The sequence below is a fragment of the Candoia aspera genome, chromosome 2, assembly GCF_035149785.1.
Source record: "Candoia aspera isolate rCanAsp1 chromosome 2, rCanAsp1.hap2, whole genome shotgun sequence".
Lineage (NCBI taxonomy): Eukaryota > Metazoa > Chordata > Lepidosauria > Squamata > Boidae > Candoia > Candoia aspera.
Genome location: NC_086154.1, coordinates 115,148,838 through 115,168,295, shown reverse-complemented (window position 1 = coordinate 115,168,295; position 19,458 = coordinate 115,148,838). Strand labels below are relative to the sequence as shown.

Sequence of the window (19,458 nt, the reverse complement as noted above, 5' to 3'; positions counted from 1 at the left end):
ATAGAATGGTTTCTCTGTGTAGGTGTATGTGTAAGAAAGTTTGTTTTGTCCTTCAAGTCAGTCTTGGCTCCTGGTGACTGCATGGGCAAATCCACAGTTTTCTTGGCAGCATTTTCAAAAGTGGTTTGCCATGGTCTTCTTCCTAGGACTGAAAAGGACTGACTGGCCCAGAGTCACCCCGTTGACTTCCACATCTAAAACAGGATTAGAACTCACAGGCCCCTAGCTTCTAATCCAGTGCTTTATTCAAACACACACACATATGGCCTTTCCTCTCTGCTGAGTTGAAGTGTTATCTGCCCATTCTTGAGTTAGCAAAACTGTGCCAATATAAAATTTGCTGTCTCCCCTGTCAATTCCTATCCTGCCTCTGTTTCCTCTGTTTCTCTAATGATGTTCTTTATTCAAGGCTGCCCTTGAAGATGGCCTAGAAGCTTCAACCAGCATAGAATATAGTGTTTTTCTAAGCACAGGTCAAGTTACTGCTATTGGGCTTTTGCATCCATAAATTGTCTGGACCCAAAATACTTAAGGGAGCATCCATATAAATACTCTGAAATATTCAGGACTTTTTATGAGGCTCTGGTCTGTCAGTTTAGATTGACAAAAGCTTGTCTATTGTGTTCGAGAATGTTTTATCTGCTCTTCTGCTCTGCTATTAGCTAAGATTGTTAACTTACCATTTTGATATAAAGCAATTATGAATAGTTTTGAGTTACAAAAACTGTAAGGAAACCATTTCCTCACCAAAGGATTTTAATGTATTAAGAAGAATATTATTTGCTATAATCAAGATATTTCAATTGTTTAAGGATTCTAAAAGTGATCATTGAAGAAGGAACATACTGCAGCCTAAGAGACTAGGAATCCGTCTAGTTCAATTTGTCAATGCAAATTTACAGTCTCTCTTGAGAGTTTCACGTAATGGTTGGTTTGTGGGGGGTTGCTTTGTATTCCCCAAATCTTCCTGGAAATGCTGGGTTTAAACCTGGGATCTTTTGCAGTTATCCTGCCACTGAATTATCCCTTCAGTCTTACAGTCCTAGTTCTTGTTGCTGTCATCTACTATAATTCATGCTAAAGACATTGGTCTTAAACACACTGCTTTAACTCATGTTCATTTGTCCTTGAATTTTCATTCTTTTGATTCCTATTTTAATTTATTAATTTCAATTGAAAATATGCCTACACTCGGATACACACACACACACACACAAACACTTGGCAGTGTTTCCCTTCTCCCTCTTCAAAAGCATACCGCAATTACATGAAGGGCTCAACAACTCTATTCTCCAAATCAATGAAAGATGGCAGAGTGAGGGTGGAGAGATGGCTTGTTGCAATACCTGCCTACTTCCTCTAGCTGTTTCACCAGTGGCTTTCAATGAGAGGATTGCATTTTCAATGGCCAAAGGAAACCTAGGCTGTTTTGTTTTGTTTTTTTAATGGATACTAATAGCCTTCAGTCTTCTCCAACCATTTGGAGAACCCACTGCTTTGTGTGATGATGTGTCTGCTAATTGACTCAAGGCAGAACACAGCAGATGAAGTGCAACTCTACTGCCCTTATCTTTTCATCATTTCTCTGTTTCCGCAAGTCTCCAAGCAAAGTCTTCACGCTTGTCCGTATCAATGGATAGCTTCTTCCATATATCCCTCCCCTGGTAATTCTAGGTCTGCCACTATCATTGTCTTTGCTGCAGGAAGAAGATATTTGAAAGATGCCAACCAGTGAATAATGGTATATCTTCAACACTCATTAACACTTGATAGTAATAAATGTAACTAAGAGGGTAGGAAGGTCCAAAATATTTTTTAAAATAATATAAATTGTAAACATCTATATTCATTTTGTTGTCCTGTCTTATTACCGGTCATGGATACATCATCTAGAGAAATTTACAAAATAATATATCTGCCACAAGACTCACTGTAGTTGTTGCTGTCACAACAGAGTAACAATGGTTCACTCTGGAACTTTTAAAAATAATGCAACTAGTTGCAAGGTTATTGAATTTGCTCCAGTTAAATATTCGGGGTGGGGGGGTTGGGTGGGAGGGCGAAGATTGTCTTGCTTTGCTTTGCTTGTTTTGATGTGGCACAAAACACAGACAAAACCAGCCTAGCAACTGCTCCATATATTTACAAGTGCTTTCTAGTATCACCAAGTAATCACCATCCCAGAGCTCAAGTGTAGAGAAGAAGCAACACATTTCTGTGACCGTCTGATCCATCCATACTACTTCTTGCAAGCTTATGGGATTCTTGCCACAAGATGTAGGAATAGACTGTAGCTTTCCAATGGCTTTAAAAGAAAATGGAGCAAGCATATCATAACTACTAGGTATGATACACATACAGACCTCCGGCACTGAAGGCAATGTGTCTTTGACTGTCAGTTGCTGCAGAACATGACCTGGAGTGAGCTATTGTTTGTGGGCTTCCCCAAGGCAGCCAGTTGGCTACAATTTATTTATTTATTTATTTATTATTCAAATTTTGTTGCCACCCATCTCCCCCAAAAGAGGGGCTCTGGGTGGTTTACAATAAAATTAATACAATAACAATAAACATTAAAATCCCATAAAAATAAAAACAAGTTACAAATATAAAATACAATATAAATAAATACAAAATCTAAGAGGCTATAAAAGTTCCAATCTGGTGGGAGGGGCTTTAAGGCGCAAGCCATCCCCAAGAATGGCTACCCACCTTCCTGCCCCAAGTGAGATGGCAGAACCAGGTCTTCAGGGCCTTCTGGAAGGTCAGGAGTGAAGGGGCCTGCCTCACCTCTGGGGCAAGATGTTCCAAAGGGCAGGGGCCACTGCAGAGAAGGCCCATTTCCTGGACCCCGCCAGATGAAATTCTCTTACAGATGGGGTCTGTAACATGCCCTCTTTGCATGATCAGGTTGGGCGGGTTGATGTTATGGGGATGAGACGGTCCCTCAGGTAACCTGGTCCTGTGCCATGCAGGGCTTTAAAGGTAATAACCAACACCTTGAATTGGACCCAGAAGCAAACTGGCACCCAGTGCAGCTCGCGCAACAAAGGTGTTATATGTGCCGACCTAGGGGCACCAAAAATAACCTGCGCAGCTGCATTCTGGACCAGCTGAAGCTTCTGGATACTCTTCAAGGGTAGCCCCATGTAGAGCACATTGCAGTAGCCTATATGGGAGATGGCCAGGGCGTGAGTGACTGTTTGGAGGGCTTCTCGCTCCAGGAATGGGAGTAACTGGTGCACAACCCGAAGTTGAGCAAAGGCCCTCCTGGCCACAACTGCCACCTGCTCTTTGAGCAGGAGTTGTGAGTCCAGGAGAACCCCCAAGTTACACACCGGGTCTGTCTGGGGCAGTGTGACCCCATCCAGAACTTAAGATGACAATTTCCTGGAAACAGAGGAGGCGTCAACCCACAGCCACTCCATCTTACCAGGGTTCAGCTGAAGCCTGTTGTTCCCCATCCAGACCCCCACAGCCCCCAGGCACCGAGAAAGGGCAGACACCACATCCCTTACCTCACCCTGGTTGGAGATGTATAATTGGGTATCATCAGCATACTGATGATACCTCATCCCATGGTGACAGATGATCTCACCCAGTGGTTTCATGTAGATGTTGAATAGGAGAGGAGAGAGAACTGAACCCTGCGGCACCCCACAATGGAGGGGTCGAGGGTCGGATCTCTCCTCTCCTATCACCACTGATTGGGACTGGCCCTGGAGGAAGGAGGTGAACCAGCACAAAACCACGCCGCCCACCCCCAACTCCCTGAGCTGCCCCAAAAGGATACCATGGTTGATGGTATCGAAAGCCACTGAGAGGTCCAGAAGAGCCAGGATGGATGCACTGCCTCCATCCAGCTCCTGCCAGAGATCATCCACAAGTGCAACCAATGCTGTTTCTGTCCCATAACCGGCCTGAAACCTGACTGGAAGGGATCCAGATAATCCATTTCATCCAGGACCTTCTGGAGCTGCAACACCACCACCTTCTCAACCACCTTCCCGAAAAAGGGGAGGTGGGAGACTAGACGAAAATTGTCCAGCATAGTTGGGTCCAACAATGGCTTCTTGAGGAGGGGGTGTACCAGTGCCTCCTTAAAGGCAGCCAGGAACACCCGCTCTCTCAGGGATGTATTTACCATGCATTTACCTTATTTTCTCCAGGGCCAGGACTTTATGCCAATCCCTCCCATTCTGGAAAATAACTACTTTTTCCTGCTTAAGCAGACAGAATTCTCCCACATAACACCTCATCACTTTTTGGGGGGTGCTAAGTCAGGTGACCTGTTATAGGGAGTGACTAGAAGTGTATTTGGGATGTGTGAGGACATAGCCTCCCCTTTTTTGGCTAATTAGCCAGCACAGACAACCACAAGTAGGGGCAGGGTGACAACATGTGGATGATGACATCACACAAATGCCACAATTTATGTATTTCCATCAAACATGACACTTATGGCATTTGATGACATCATCACACACCTGTAGCCATTCTGACATCACTGGGGTTTGTTACAGACACTGTTGTCGGCCAGTGGGATTTACCTGCCATATCACTAACCAGACATTAAGAAAACTCTGGGTTGAATATATTGGGAGGTGAGGCACCATGAACACTGGATGGAGGCTGCAGTCCAGGAAACCCAATGTATGCGGTCAGTACTTCTTGGATCAGTAGGTGTTGGATGACCCAATCAACCACTAAAGAAAGGGCCTTAGAGCTGGTTCAGCCCTACATCTGTACATCTAATCATCATGCAAACTGAACGCGTGAGTGGCCTCCGCAGAAGCGCCTTGTGTTTGAGATGAAGGAGCCAGGAGGTTGGAAAGATCCAAACGTACCTTCGATCAAGTCTGCCTTTTCGCCAAGGCACACGTCATCCCTTAACCCCGCAATCAGAGAGCGACCTTGCAAACGTGAACCTCCCCATTCCAGTCCCCCAAATGAAATGGCGGAGAAATGCCCTCCTACCGCCATAGCGGCGTTCTCTCTTCTAACAAAAGTCACCCAGACTGCTTTCGGCTAGCGAGGCCCGGCAGCTTCTCGCGTGTTTCCTCAAGAACTACCTGCGGCCTTGTCTCCCGTTTGCAGTCGTGCCTTCGGCTACGGGCCGGGAAAGGGATTGGCAGCGTTTCCCCGCCGCTCAGCCAGGCCGCAGTTCGGCCACTCGCTGTCCCAGTGAACGGCTGCCGAGACCGGGACTGCAGGGAGCGATCAGCGCTGGCTTTCCACCCCTTACGAGCGACACACGTGGCTGCCAACTCCGGCCTTATTTGCATGCAGGAAAGCTTAACCCCTTCGGTTCCCGGCAGACCGGGAGCCCGCGGCAGGGGAGAAGAGCGAGCGCGAGCGCCGTTTCATGCCTCCCTGGGAAATGTTGGCGGGGATCTTGGGATTCCGGTGTCGAATGAAAAGCCTGGGAAACTTCGAGCCCATGGACTCAGCCTTGCTTCCTACCGTTGAATCTGAGGAATTCTTCCAAAAGCAAACGCCCATTCAGTTTAGGCAGTCCCGTTGGAGGGGGCGAACTTTTTGAGGATTACAGCCGTAATATCCAACCGCTTTCAAGCACTGCTTTCATCTTCCTGCCCCTGCTCTTGTAGATTAGCTGTGAGCCAGTCCTGTGGGAGCCGGGGTTCAGACGAATTGTTGTGACGATGATTCACCACCATTAATTCCTCACTAGCTGGCCTGTCCCGTTTGGCCTGCGAGCGACCAACAACGTATTCCGAGGAAATGTCGGACCCGAGCATTCCGCGAAACTACAATTCAACAAGCGGCCGAACCCCAAAAGGCTGTCACGCCGCTTGTCTGCTGCTTCCCTAAGAGAAAAATGAGATTCCCTAGATACCCCAGCTCCAGAGGCGATCGCCGTCAGTCTAATGAAGACTTCTGCAGAATTATTGTTTCTTTCACTCGTTGCAAGAGTTCCCTGCAGCAGTAATAGAATTTGTACCCAAGTATACGCAGCAGTTCAGTTCCGGAGGTGAAAAGCTTCCTTTTAAACAGGGCAGCTGGTCGATATTTTTGAATCGGAACCTTGGTTCAGTTGTCAATTATGCAAGGGAACAAGCCCCAATAAATAGAGGTTTCGCTTTAGAAAGGGTTGAGACGAGTTTAAGGTGGGTGCGTGTGTGTCCATTTATGGCCGCAATCCTAAGGATTCTTCCTTGGAAAGAAGTTCCATTAAACCTAGCGGAGCTTGTTTCTAGATAGGGACAAGATGCCTGTTTGCTGAGGGCCACAAAACGCGCAACACACAACTCGGTGTGTATGTCTGAATGAGGTAGTTGGCACTAGCAGCTGCTAATCATTGTACTTCTCTAGGCTGAGAATTGTTATCGATACACTCTGCCCATTTTAGCCCATAATTACCGGCTCCTTTCTTTCTTTGGTGTCTAGATTTCCAGCTGAGATTCTCTATTTCCTTCAATTCTGATTTCCAAAAAGAGATACTATGCTCCAGGCACAGCTGAAGCAGAGCCCCACAAACAGAACAGAGATCCATCGCGGAAGCCGATTTAACGCAATCGTGAGAATAATATGGATCCTAAAGCCTACGTTTCTCAGCAGGCACGCAACAGAAACTAGGAGGAAAGATCGGGACCAAGACTCTATTTTGCCGGGATTCTGGAGCAAGGATACCTCCTTGACACAAGCGGACTGATAATAAGCAGCTGAAGTGAACTCAGGAAGTTATCGATCGGTCCCTCGCTAAAGTTCCTATTGCTAGGCGATCCTGACTGCGGGTGAGACGGGCAGAGAAGGGGAACGAAGGTAGCCTCGGACCTCGAGGTAGGAGACGCCTGCCGAAACTGGCTCAGCTCTTAAAAGATAGAGGAATCCTCTGGCACCTGTCCCCAGCAGCTTCAGGGTTTTGGCGGGCGGTTGTATTTTTCAGCGCAGGCAGCCATTTTTCCTTCGGTACCTTTCACTTATTGCAGACTCGTCAATCGCCTTCCTCCGTCGCTTCCTATCATCTCGCAACTTCTGGTCTCCGCGGACTTGGTCGGCTCTGGGGGATTGCGTGTGATTAAGTCACGTCGGATGTTAGTGACGGAACAGCGAGTCCACCTCAGCGTGCCGGCGGAAGGTGGGGCTTTTACTGGACACCGGGGTGAAAATCGGGGAACACCTCTGGCTCCTGACTTCTAAAGTATTTCGACTTTTATCCTACCTAAATTATTCCACTCAGGATGAGCCAATTAAAGAAAGATTTGAGGGAAGAGACCAATGTAGGGCACGTGCCATAGGAACTCATGTGGCTATAGCAGTTTTAAAGTTGTGCAATCTGGCAATCAAATCTGTCTGCTATTTCATCTTGTTCGGGCCGTTTGGAACCCAGGGGAACTTCTGCGCCTCCTTTCTCTAGTTTGCGACCCTCAGCTGGAAGCCCCTGTATTATCTCCGCAAACCCTCTCTCGGGTTTCAAGCTGCGCCAGGAATGTTCCAGGTCTACCTTTCCCTTCTTTGCCGACAGCTGAGGAAATCGGCCCTTCCGCCGCAAGAAAGAAGAGGTGCATGATTTTCGGCTTCAGGCATACACGCAAACGGCACCTAAACAGGGGGAGAAATCTTCATACTCTCCCAACCGGTCCTGAGGAACGCAGTGCAAGAGCTACTCACACGCAAGCCTCCCCGGGCTTAGATGGGCGGACTCCCGGGGGCTGACTGGTAGGCTTCACCTGGCTCCCACCCGAAGCACCCTCGCCGCGAGGTAGCACTCGCTCGGGGGCCAGGATCTTAAAATGCCTCTCAGACCTTTAAGGCTTCTATATGGAGGGTATTGTGGACGAACGCTGGAGAAAGGTAGGCGCAGCCCACGTGAACCCAGCCTCGTACGCTCTGAGTGAGACGGTGGGGAGCGAACCCCACACTGAGACTATTGCGGTCTCGGGCAGTCCAAATTCATACTCTATACATTTAAGCAAGGACACGCAAAGACAGCCTACAAGTCTTCTACCCACTCTGCCCTTACTCTACTTTCCGACCCTCGGGGTTTCTGACATTCCCGCCCCCACCTTAAATTAAGTTTTCAGATAGCCGAATAGTGTTAATTATGCTGGACGACAGTAGAGGGCGCGCTGCCGAGGAACTAGGAGCAGAAGAGCATGCTTAAAAAAAAATCCAGCTATTCGCACGCGGAAATATATATATGTGGGTAGGAAAAAAAACAACAACGAGGAGTGAATTCACCATTTTAAACTTCCCGTCTTCTTGTGCTTTTGAAGCGAAAGACGGGTAATAGCTAATGAGGTATGATCGAAGACCAGCCATTTTTCCAAGGGTTGAATGTGTTGGAAAAGCAGCGGGCGTCCCCGCCCTCCACTCCAGCCGCCTCCTTCCCGGCGACTCCTTTTCCTAACGCAGATGCAGATTTGGGGTCCCATGGAGCGAGATCAGCCCAGATACAAGTAGTGCTTGAGTGTCAGGCGGGTTCTGTTTTTCAGCAACATTGACAGTATGGAAAGGACCATTCTTTTACTATTGAAAATCCGCCCCTTTATTTAGATTATTGCACTTTCTGGACGCTGTGTGGACAGAGGACTCCACCTGACTGCAGCCCCGAAGCTGTTCTGCAACTCCTCTTGGCACTTCGCAGTCCGATTTTTGAAAAAAAAATTGTTCCGCGCGCTTTCCAGAATCAGTGCAGTCTGGAGTGTGTGTGCGTTTCGTGGTGTGTTGGGGGAGGGGTGCGTGTGAAATAAATCGCTAAAGATTCCTGTTCGCATTGCCCACAGAGCTGACTCCGTCTTTCATCAAATTACATGAGTTTCTGCCATAAAACCTAAACAACACCCCATTAGGCTACATTAATCCTTAAAGTTATTCCGGACAGAAAAAGGCACTTCTGGGCCAGTGCGACCCTCCTTTTTCCCACTGCTAGCCTAGAGCTGGAGCTTTTCCATGGCATGTCTGTGCTGCTGGTTGTCCCGTCGATTGTAGCAGGGTTGCTCCGGAGTAACCCGAAAGGTTCCTCCCCCATTCTTTGCCTAACTCCCGGGACGATAATTTCGGCTCTTCACCGCCGAAAAAATTATTTGGGTCGCTCCTAAAATCTATTCCGATTTATGGAAAAATAGGTAGGATGCCCCCCCCACTGGTAATCCCAGACTGCCGTTTTCCATTTCTCGTAGCCTCTACCCCCACCCCACCCCCACCCCAACCGATCAACAGCTGATTGGTTTCCATTGTCTCTCTCGACCCAACTCAGGCAGTTATCCCCTTCTGTCTCGACGATCGGAGTGAAATCATGCATTGCGCTCCCGCGTCTTCTGCGGGATCAGGACCCGAGGACTAACGCAATCCTTACATCAACACAGGCGCGCGTCTCGATCTTTCCCTTTCTCCGCCTTTCCCGCTTCTCCCGCTCACCTTCCACTCTACCTCCCAGCTCGTCACTCCCCTCTTTCCACTTCTTTTTTTCCTGGCCCGCCCCTGTGCGCGCGGCGTCAGTTAAAGTGCCGAGCTCCTCCAGTCAGGTGAGATAATGAGAGAGGTATTCCTGATGTTGGGGAAAAGGAAAGCATCAGGGGGCTCTGTTGAACGAGAGCACAGCAAGACTTTTTTATTTACGTGTGGATTAGAAATTAATCCGGATTTCAAGATCAGAGCTGAAATCCCGCCGCGAACTCGAAGAAACTATTGACTCTCAAAAGGGAAGGTACAGTAAAGTGTCAAAAAGCCTACACAAAGGAGTTCACATTTTTCCCGCTAACCTAAAAGCCTGCAATCTCCTCCCGTGGCCAGCCTCCCCCGACTGAAGTTGCCAGATCTTTCAATTCAAAGACTCATCATCCGTCACCTAAAAACCTCTTCTCCACGGCAGAAGGATTCCGCGATGGAAAGTAAACATAGAAATAAGAACATCGGATGCTCTTTTGGGCTTCCGTAGCTTATGCGGATGGTCCTCTTTTCTGACAGCGCCGCACCAGAGCACCCCTGAAGTAGGTGCTCGTCCTTCAGTTAACTTTTTCGTCCTCCTGGTTGGTCCCCGGTGTTGAAAATCGGGGGTCTTGGGTTGCATCACGGCGGTAGGGCCAGACAGAGGGCTGGAGGGTGGTTTCCGTGGCCCTGCCGCTGCTTTTTCACCGGGGCTGTATTTGATCCTGGCACTGTCTACATGGATGCACTTCGAAACATTACGGGCGGGGGAGGGGACTGAGGGTAGTTTGCTGAGCAACGGAGCAGCCAAATCTTTGCTAACACGCATACACACCAGCGCCTGCAAAGGGGGGGGGGCGGGTAAAGCCACTCCTCAGCCCCTCCTCCCTCGCATCCTCTCCCTTTCCCCCTTTTCCAGCCCTCGACAACGCCGAGCCAATAGTCTAGCCGCGTTCCGCTTTGACAGGCAGCGAGGTCCCCGCCTCCTCTGACGTCCCCAGCAGGATTTGCATGAGTTGCGCTGCTGCGAAAGGCTGCAGCTCAGTCGTCTGGAAAGGCGAAGCGAGCGGCGAGGAAGTCTCGTCTGTCTGCAGAACGCAAGCCCCGGCTCCCTTCCTCCCGATCGCATCCCCCTGCGAAAAATTCAGCAAAAATGGAGCTGCCGGCGGTGGTGGGGGAGCATGTCTTTGCGGTGGAAAGCATCGAAAAGCAGCGAATCCGGAAGGTGAGCAAGCAGCGAGTCTTGGAGCGCAAGGGTGGAAGCTGGAGAACAGCCGAAGAGAGGTCGAGGGCAGCCTTCTGGCGATCTCTCCGGACCCTGACGCCTTTTATCCTTCTCTTGCAGGGCCGAGCGGAGTATCTCGTCAAATGGAGGGGATGGTCCTCCAAGTAAGTCCCGGGAGGAGAATCGGGCTCTGTAAGGACCCGGTGTCCTTAACGCGGGCTCCACTGTCTGACCCAGCCCCCGCGAATATTCTGCCATGCTCTAGGAACCCGAAAAATGCCTCCGTTTTCATGCATGGATTAAAAAGGGAGAGCTCATTAATTGGGGAGGCGGCAGAATAGAAAGAGGAGGCCGGGGGGTGCAGAGCCAGCAGCTTCAGGGGAGGAAGGCGAGGCGGACTGATGTGCAGCAGTTGCAGAAAATGGCTCCTTTCCCTTGGAAAGCAGGCTCCATATTGCAGAACCGAGCAGCCCCGGAGAGGGGGTAGGGGGAGGGGAAACCCATTTTTTAAAAAATACTCATGCTTGAAATCCTGGAATCTAGTTCGGGATGAAGAGGGCGGAGAAGTCGATCACTGTCACCAGGTTGCTGTCCCGCTAGCAGTGAAGCTGCACATTTAACCTGACCAACCCTCCGCTCTGCTACTTCTGCCGGATCGGAGCTGTAGATGAACCAAGGGACATGGAGCGGGGGAGGGGGGTTGATGTCTGAAATGACGAAGCCTGCTGAGGGGGGTAAAGGGGCCGCCAGGCTTAGAAATAGCGATGGGGGGGGTTAAGCCTGGGAGTCCTTTTGGCCGGCTCCGTGAGGGGATCGGCGGGGCTTTGAACCCCGTTCTCTGTAATATGCATGGAATTCCTCTGGAATAATAACTGCACTAAATAAACAGATTGGTGTATCCTCCCCCCCTCCCGCCACCCAACCCATCCCCCTTCTCGGGTTAGCGGCAGTCCTGAATGTGCACTTTGAAACAGGTCCTAGAAAACGGGAGGGGGGCGGTGGCTAATGCAGCCAGCCTCTAAAATGGCCCCACCGCGCAGATGGGATGCCTGCGAATAAGGGCTCTTTTCTCAAATATTGCTGCATACATAGCTAAGCTATTGTTACTGTTAAAAAAATACCAGTAATGCCATTTTTTAAAATCTTTTGCAAGATATAACACGTGGGAGCCGGAGGAAAATATCCTGGATCCCAGGCTGCTAATCGCCTTTCAAAACAGGTGAGTGCTTGCCTCGCCAAGGGAGCGTGGGGTTGCTGGCGCGGGGAAGTCTGCCCGGATCTGCCTCCTTCGGAGCAGAGGGAAGCCTCCAAAGAACTCCTGCAGCGGGGATGAAGGAACCCGCGGCCATGGAAGAAACTGCCCCTTATTTCGGCTGCAGGGCAGGTCGGCGGGAGCGTGGCAGCCTTGTGCAAGTCGCGCTGCATGTTACGGAACTTCACTTTAACCCCTTCTTCGCTGTGTGGCGGGACTTCCTTTGCAGCACGAAGTTGCCTGGCTAAGCTCGTTGCTGGCTTGTGGCGCCCGCACGTGACGGAAGGGAGCGGCGGCGGGTGTGCGCCGCCTGCGCCCTGCTGCTGCTGCGCTTGGCAGTTTTTGCCAGGCCTCCCGGGGAGGAATCGCGGCCACAAAACTGCCCGCGCAAGAGGCCCTTCACCCCGTCTCGAGAGTAGCTCACAAAATGCATATCGGGCGGAGCCTGGGGAGGCCTAGGAGGAGCATCGCGTAGGTCGAAGAGTTGGGCTGGGCTGGGATGCCCCCCTCCTGCTGTCCCTGGTTGCGCGCGCCTCATTTTCTGCAGGATCTTGACCCCGAGGCAAGTGTCATCTTCAGGCCTTGGGGAGGAGGCGGCGACGGTCCTCCTGCTCTTGCCTTTTTCCCGGCCTCCTAAAATGCTGTCTGCTACCAGAGCTCCTTCTGGACATTTCACATTTCCTATCCTGCTCGGAAGCTCCGGCACAGCCTTGTTCCACTTGGTCCTGCAAAGGATAAAAACGAGAGAGCCGGGAGCCGTAGGTCCCCAAGCACAGACCGCTGAGAATCGGCGCCTCTTGCGTGGCTTCGCCTCCCGCCCCTCGTTTGCGCGGCTCCGGCCAGCCCTGGTGAGCGAAGGCCGCACCTGGCCGGGGGGCGACCTTCCCTTTCCTGCATGAGGTCGATAATTTGGTTAATTTGCCGTTACGCAAACTAGGAGGGGGAGCAGAATCCCCTCCCTCCCTGCTGTCAGCGAATGAGCAGCCTCTGAGGCCGCGGTGTGGAGAAGCGCCTTATCATGTGAATCCTAATGAGGTGATTAGCATCCAGTGCAGCGCCAGCTTCCTACCGCAGCGGCCGTGGCTCCCTGGCAGTGTCTGGGTGGGAAGTTGGATGCTTGCTGCTGATAGTTCCTACAGCACTGCAGCCTGCTCTTCTGGGCCAAAGCTTATAGGGTTTGCTGTTTCATGCAAGCGTACTGTATTGCATATTGTTGTTGCACCAGATCTTGATCCATCTTTTGGAGCCTGGGTACTGTTATTCTTAATATGACCCAACTAAGTGATAGTACTTCGCTGATCTCAAGTACTGGTTAGTTCTTGCATGGGAGACCACCAGGAAATACCAGGGTTGTGGACTAGACTGGGAAAATGAAAGTCATCCCAGAAGAAGGCAGTGGAAAACTTCTCATATAATTATACTAAGACAAAGGCATGGATATGTGCATGAAGTCACCAAGAATCAAGCTTAACTTAGGGGGACTTTATTTTTTTATTATTAGTGTGTCTTTTGAAAAAAAAATACTGATTTGGAATTAGAGAGGAATGCCTCCTATGGCAAAGAATGAGTGGACTGAAGCAACAGAAGTGAGGGATAGTTTCTCATATTCTAAATAGTTCTATTTGAGTGTAAGCAGCTGTGTTTTCCAGTAGGTTTGAAGGACTGCCTTGCACACCTTAAGCTTCTTTGCTTCCAAATAAAGCTGGTTGTTCAGTTGAGAACAAAACTAAAGCTGATAGAAGCTTTGTGGAACATGGCAGGACTTATTTTTGAGGATATGTGTAAGGCTTGGAGTGTGTTTTGATGTTTCGAATTCAGATTTTTAACAAAATAGTAGCCGGTTTATAAATCAAGGTGCAGCTGCCTTCAGAATAGGTTCTTGTTTCAGCTCAATTGAAAGTGGTGAACCTGAGGGCCTGAGCAGATGGATGAATGGTTTGCAGAAAAAAAAATTAGCTGAAATCTAAAATGGTTCTTTTGAATGCCTCTGAGAATGTCTGGAGACATTCTGGTCTTTGGGAAGTAGAAACTTCTTTTCAGATTTGCCTGTGTCTTTGTAGATCTTCAGAAGACATTGATGCTGTCTTGGTGGTTTATATTTGGAGTGTGCATGCCTGTATTGTAGCGCGCTCCTGTGTCTTGAAGTCTGGCCTAACCCCCCACCTTGGCTTTTCCACTTTCTGATCTGCCGGTTCAGATGGGTGCTGTGTGAAAGTACTCACACAATCCCCCCTCCCTTCCTGCTTATTTCTGGATGTCATTGCTCTCTATAGCGCAGGCCCTTGAGGGAGCCATGCTTACTGACTGTATTAATTCCTGTGACCTTTCGGTGTTTCATCGTGTTTCCTGTAGATTCTTCCTGCTGCTCTGTTATAAACACAGTCCCGTGTGCCTGTCCTTAGAAGACACACTGTTCTTCAGGGAGGCTTACTCCCAAGAAGTTTGCCCAGGGTTGTTATTAATCTCTCTGTGTTAATCTAGCATGATAAAGGCTATCCTTTCCTTACTCTCCAATGTGCTTTTGAGGCCAAGCTTTTCTAATTGTACCTTTGCTGATTTTTTAATCTTTCTCCAGGGAGAGGCAAGAGCAACTTATGGGATACCGCAAGCGAGGGCCAAAACCAAAGCCGCTGGTAGTTCAGGTAAATTCAGTCAATTGTGTTGCTTTTTGTTCATCAGAATGAAATTAAATAATCTATACTAAAACTGGAAGTTATTGACTCCTGAAAGTAGACTCTTGCTGAACAGGCTGTCCTTTTTTTAAAAAGAGAGAGAGAGAGGGAGAGGCTTTGTTGGTGTCTAGTTTGTTTTCCTTCAATTAATTAATATTCCCTTCCTTGTCTAGTACATATCCCAAGGGGGAGAATTTCATCTTGGTTTCATCATGTTCTGGGAGACCCATATGCACACTTGCCTTGTTAACTGTAAAGGCCTTAGGAAGCCCTGTTCTACCCTCCCTTTCTCTTTTACAGCCAACACACTTCCTAACAGTGGCTTCTCAAGGCCTCTTGGCCAGTGAAAACTCTGATATGGCACAACCTTCATCAGGCTCAGGCTGAATCCTGAAAGTCTATAACTACATCTTCCAGATTTAAAAAATTTCTTGGAAGCAGCGGAAGGAAGCCTGTTGGCCACAACTCACTGCTTTGCCTTCTCTAGAGAAAACCCTTCTGGTTAGGAAGGATGGGGCCAGGTTACCTGAGGGACCGCCTCTTCCCCATTACCTCAGCCTGTCCCACCCAATCGTGCAGAGAGGGCATGCTGTGGACCCCGTTTCTAAGACGGCTTCGTTTGGCGGGGTCCAGGAAGCGGGCCTTCTCTGCAGTAGCTCCTGCCCTGTGGAACATGCTGCCCCCGGAGGTGAGACCTGGTTCTCTGCCACCTCGCTTGGGGCAGAGAGGGGAATAAATCTACATGGGGATGGCTGCTATAGACCACTCCTCCCACACTTGGACTGTTTTAGATTCTTTTGCCACTTGGACTTTTTTATTTTTTACTCTTATTTATATTATTTATTACTGTAATTTTATACTGTATATTTTACTCATTGCATGATTGTTGTTTTAATTGATTATTGTAAACTGCCCAGAGTCCCCTGATGGAAGGAGATGGATGGGGACAAATTGGATGGATAGATAGATAGATAGATAGATAGATAGATAGATAGATAGATAGATAGATAGATAAATAAATGCCTCGTTCAGCTGTAGGGATTAGCAAAGCACAGGGCCAAGAAACAACTAGCCAGAGTGAAGGCAGGCAGCTGCAGTTTGTAGCACGTTTCATTCATCTGCATTCCTGGCTGCTCCTTTTCTTTGGCTTTCCACATATGCTGCTTTTGGCCTTGTGCTCAAAAGGGTGATTGGGTGAAAGAATGTCTTATTTCCTCTACTTTCCTATGCAGCTCTGTTAGGGGAAAGATACAATAAAAGCATCCCTTTACCATGACTGCAGAAAGTGTTCTGTGTTGCTAGGCCCGATGCTTGTTCTGATCAGTTCCAGAAGCTTTTCTGAAATTCCTAATATACCTTTTCCCCTTTGCAGCTGCCATCTTTTGCACGCCGCTCTAATATCCTCACTGGCCTGCAGGACCCCGCCATGGACAACAGGCCCAAGCTGGATCTCAGCAACTCAGGCAAAAGTCAGCAGCATCAGTACGAACTCAACAGCAAGAAGCACCATCAGTATCAGCCCAACAGCAAGGGGAGCAGCATCAAGCACCAGTCGCACAGTAAAGGGAAGTACTACTATCAGCTGAACAGCAAAAAGCACCACCACTATCAGCCGGACCCCAAGATGTATGAGCCCCACTACCAGCCTCACAGCAAGGAGCCACAGCAAGGACAGGCCTGCTTGGATCATAGCAAAAGCCCGTTAATGTCCCAGTCGGACAAGTGGTCCCATAGCTCCACAAAGAGTTTGCTGAATCCCGTCAAGAGTTTGAGTGGGATTGAAGGAAAGAACGGGGCAGAGAAGAACCTCTCCAGTGGCACAGGGCCGCCGCCACCATCTCCCCAGGAGGGTGTGACCAGCAACGGCATTGGTGGCAAAATGAAGATCGTGAAGAATAAAAATAAGAATGGACGCATTGTGATTGTCATGAGCAAATACATGGAGAACGGCATGCAGGCGGTAAAGATTAAGTCTGGGGAGCCACCGAAGAAGCAGGTGGCCGAGGAAAGGACTACTAAGAGAGGATCTGAGGAGAGGCCAGAGACCTGGAAAAAGCCTGGGGAGGAGAGATGGTTGGGGAGAGATGGTCTCAAAGGGAAATCTGGCACAGAGGCCAGTCAGCTTCCTTCCGAGTTAGGAAGCAGCCCCTCAAAGACTGTGGCCCCCGTCAAAGAGCTGCCTATTCCTGAGCAGCAGCCCCTGCAGCTCACCACCAAGCCCAACCTGGTACCCTGGTCCCTGGATTCTAGCCAGCAGGAGCAGGCCTCACCTACCCCGGGACTGAGCCTTTCAGCCAGCTATGGTGGGCCCCGGAAACGCTGCCTTTCTGAGCCCCACGGAGACAAGGAGAGCGGCAAGAAGCGCCTCACTTCCCGGAGCATCAGCGCCCCCACCTGCCCAAGCTCCCCGGCCCCAGAGAAGCTCCAGCCCCCTGCCTTCCCCACCTCTCAGCCGGAAGTCATCCTGTTGGACTCCGACTTAGATGAGCCCATAGACTTGCGGTGCGTCAAGGCCCGGGGGGACCGGGAGTCTGGCCTGGTGCAGGTGAAGCCGGAGATCGTGCCAGTGCCAGCAGAACAGTTGGGGCCAGGGCCTCCGAAGCAGGTGGAGCACTTTGAAGTGGAGGGGGAGGAGGAAGAGGAGGAGCCTGTGCAGGAGTTTAAGCCTTTCTTTGGGAATATAATAATTACCGATGTGACAGCGAACTGCCTGACAGTGACCTTTAAGGAATATGTGACAGTGTGAGGAGCTCAGGCACGGGCTCCTGGCTCTCCCCCTTGGCAGCCCGACTCCTCCCTTAAGCTAGTGCGCTGTCCAGAGAAACTCTTTGGCACTGCGCAAAGACCAGGTCCTCTTGAGGTCCAGCACGCCGCCTTGTTGCCTGGAAGACGGGAGGGTGGGGGGCCAGGCTTCTGCTTTGCCTTCAGAGCCGAGGGTTTCCCACAAGGCTCTCTTGGCCTGCCAAAGTCTCGGGCCTTGGGATGTGGTGAGGGGTGCCGGCTCCCCAGTTAATTCACGGGAGAGGAGTTCTATAGTATTATATTTTAACAGTGCTAACTTGTTCAGTGGTTCATGCTCCCGTTTGTATGTGGTGTTGCTAAAAATGTATTGTTTGAACTGAAGGCAGGCCTCCCCAGGTGGGTCATGCAATTATATTTATTTGTAGGTATTTATATAATGAAATATAAAAATCCTAGATTTATGGAGTTCCCTAGATTGCCCTATATATATATATATATATATATAATTATATTAAATACATATATATTATATATATATAAAAAGCTATATCAGAATATTTTTTTCTTCCCTTTTTAAAAGCCACTTGTTTTTGATTTCCTTGCTTCTTTTTTTCATCAAACTGAAGGACCATCCCTTCCTTGCGTGCATTTGTGTGTGTGTGTGTATGTATGTGTGTGTACACACACACACACACACTGTTAACACATGTTGCTATCTCAATGTGCAACCCCCCCCAAATAATCTAAAGCTAAACAAGCTATTATAGAAATTGCTGCTATTAGAAATGTCTAAACTATAAGCTTCCAATTACTATGAATTGCTTGAATGTAAATATTAAATGGAAATATGTGGAAAGTGCATTTGATGTTCTGCAGCTGGCCTAGGTCTGGATTGCAAAGCCTAGCTGTGAAGCAGGAGGGTCTTGGCCCCTGACAGGCACCTTTGTGCCTTCAGAAACCAGAGGGCGGAGGAAGGCAAACTCTGTGTCATGCGTTCCTTGCAGAGGTCTATAAACCTTTCCAAAAATGACAGGTGGTTTGGAGTCCTTTTATTGAAGCTTTGGTGCTCCTGAGGTGTGGCTGCTACACATGCAGTCTGAGTTGTCAGCCTGGTTGCTTGCTTTTCAGATGCAGGCAAGATAGCCTCATGTGGTAATAACCTTGTGGTGCCTCAAGCTGGACTTCATGACCTCTGCAGCTGCAGATGACAGGCAAGTCGTTTTGCTCTGAAATGATTTCTTAAACAGTGCAGGATAGAGAGAGTGGCTGCACACATTCATTATCACCAACCTGGTCATACATAACAGGACTTGCTTCAGTATCTTGATCATGGTGTTCCATATGGAGTATGACACATTGCTATCTTCTGAAAAAATCAGCTTTAACTTCTTAAGGAATCATAAATATAATGAATCATTGTGATGAATTGGTGGTAAAAGGCTTCCTTCTCCACTGCCTGTGACATCTAAGCCTTAAGAGCTGCTTATATGAATGCAGTGGGTGCTCTGCACTTTCAGTTGGGGATCGTGCCAGAACGTGGACTTTACATAGGTGAGCATTCATCAAATCGTTCTAACTAGTTTTCCAACAACAGTCACCAGGGTGCTGCTTACCATTAAAGGAACAACATCAACCTTTGACTACCCCTGCATGTCATGTAGAGATAAAGAACATGGCATACTTAGTGGGCAGCAGTGGCTTATTTGCTGGATAGGTTATGATGAAAGCCAAACGACCGATCGGTCTTCCCCAAAGAATGTGGTTTGAGCTGTGGTAACTGAAACCACTGGTTCAGAGGATGTTTCATAATCCTAAAGTAATATATGAAAAACAAAGTTATCTAGAAAAGAAACTCACTCTTTTACCAGATGTCTCACAGATAAGGCCTGATCAGCAGAACGTAAGGCGCTAGCCTGTACCTCAGCAAGCTGTTGGTTTCTCTAACTCAGCGTTGTTGGTATCGGCAGTTTCTCCAAGAAGGCTGCTTGGAACTTTCTGCTTGCCAAGCATGTGTTTGGTCCCTGAGCTAAGGAGTGTGGAGGGGAATTCACTGAGAGCCCCAACCGAGAAAGTTGGGCTGAGCTGTTAGAAGTGTGGAGGCCACACTAGGTCTAAATAGTAATCCAGGTTAAAGTACTTTGCTGGAGACTACTGGGTCCTGTTGGGGGGAAGGGAAG

At 49.0% G+C, this 19,458-nt stretch overlaps 1 protein-coding gene across 1 annotated transcript; it reads left to right on the top strand.

Annotated features, from left to right (window-relative positions):
• The first annotated feature begins 10,417 nt into the window (after positions 1 to 10,417).
• CBX4 (chromobox 4) lies at positions 10,418 to 18,311 on the top strand. The gene is made up of 5 exons (XM_063293361.1): positions 10,418 to 10,615; positions 10,736 to 10,779; positions 11,769 to 11,834; positions 14,443 to 14,509; positions 15,912 to 18,311. The coding sequence occupies exons 1-5, from the start codon at positions 10,544 to 10,546 to the stop codon at positions 17,283 to 17,285; spliced, it is 1,623 nt and encodes a 540-aa protein (XP_063149431.1). The 5' UTR covers positions 10,418 to 10,543; the 3' UTR covers positions 17,286 to 18,311.
• The last annotated feature ends 1,147 nt before the right edge of the window (positions 18,312 to 19,458 follow it).

Bases quoted from the DNA above. Each gene is read 5' to 3' on its own strand.
- CBX4 (XM_063293361.1), top strand. From the start codon at position 10,544: ATGGAGCTGCCGGCGGTGGTGGGGGAGCATGTCTTTGCGGTGGAAAGC. The intron at 10,616-10,735 runs GTGAGCAAGCAG...CTTCTCTTGCAG, and splicing joins AAAAGCAGCGAATCCGGAAG to GGCCGAGCGGAGTATCTCGT. The intron at 14,510-15,911 runs GTAAATTCAGTC...TCCCCTTTGCAG, and splicing joins CAAAGCCGCTGGTAGTTCAG to CTGCCATCTTTTGCACGCCG.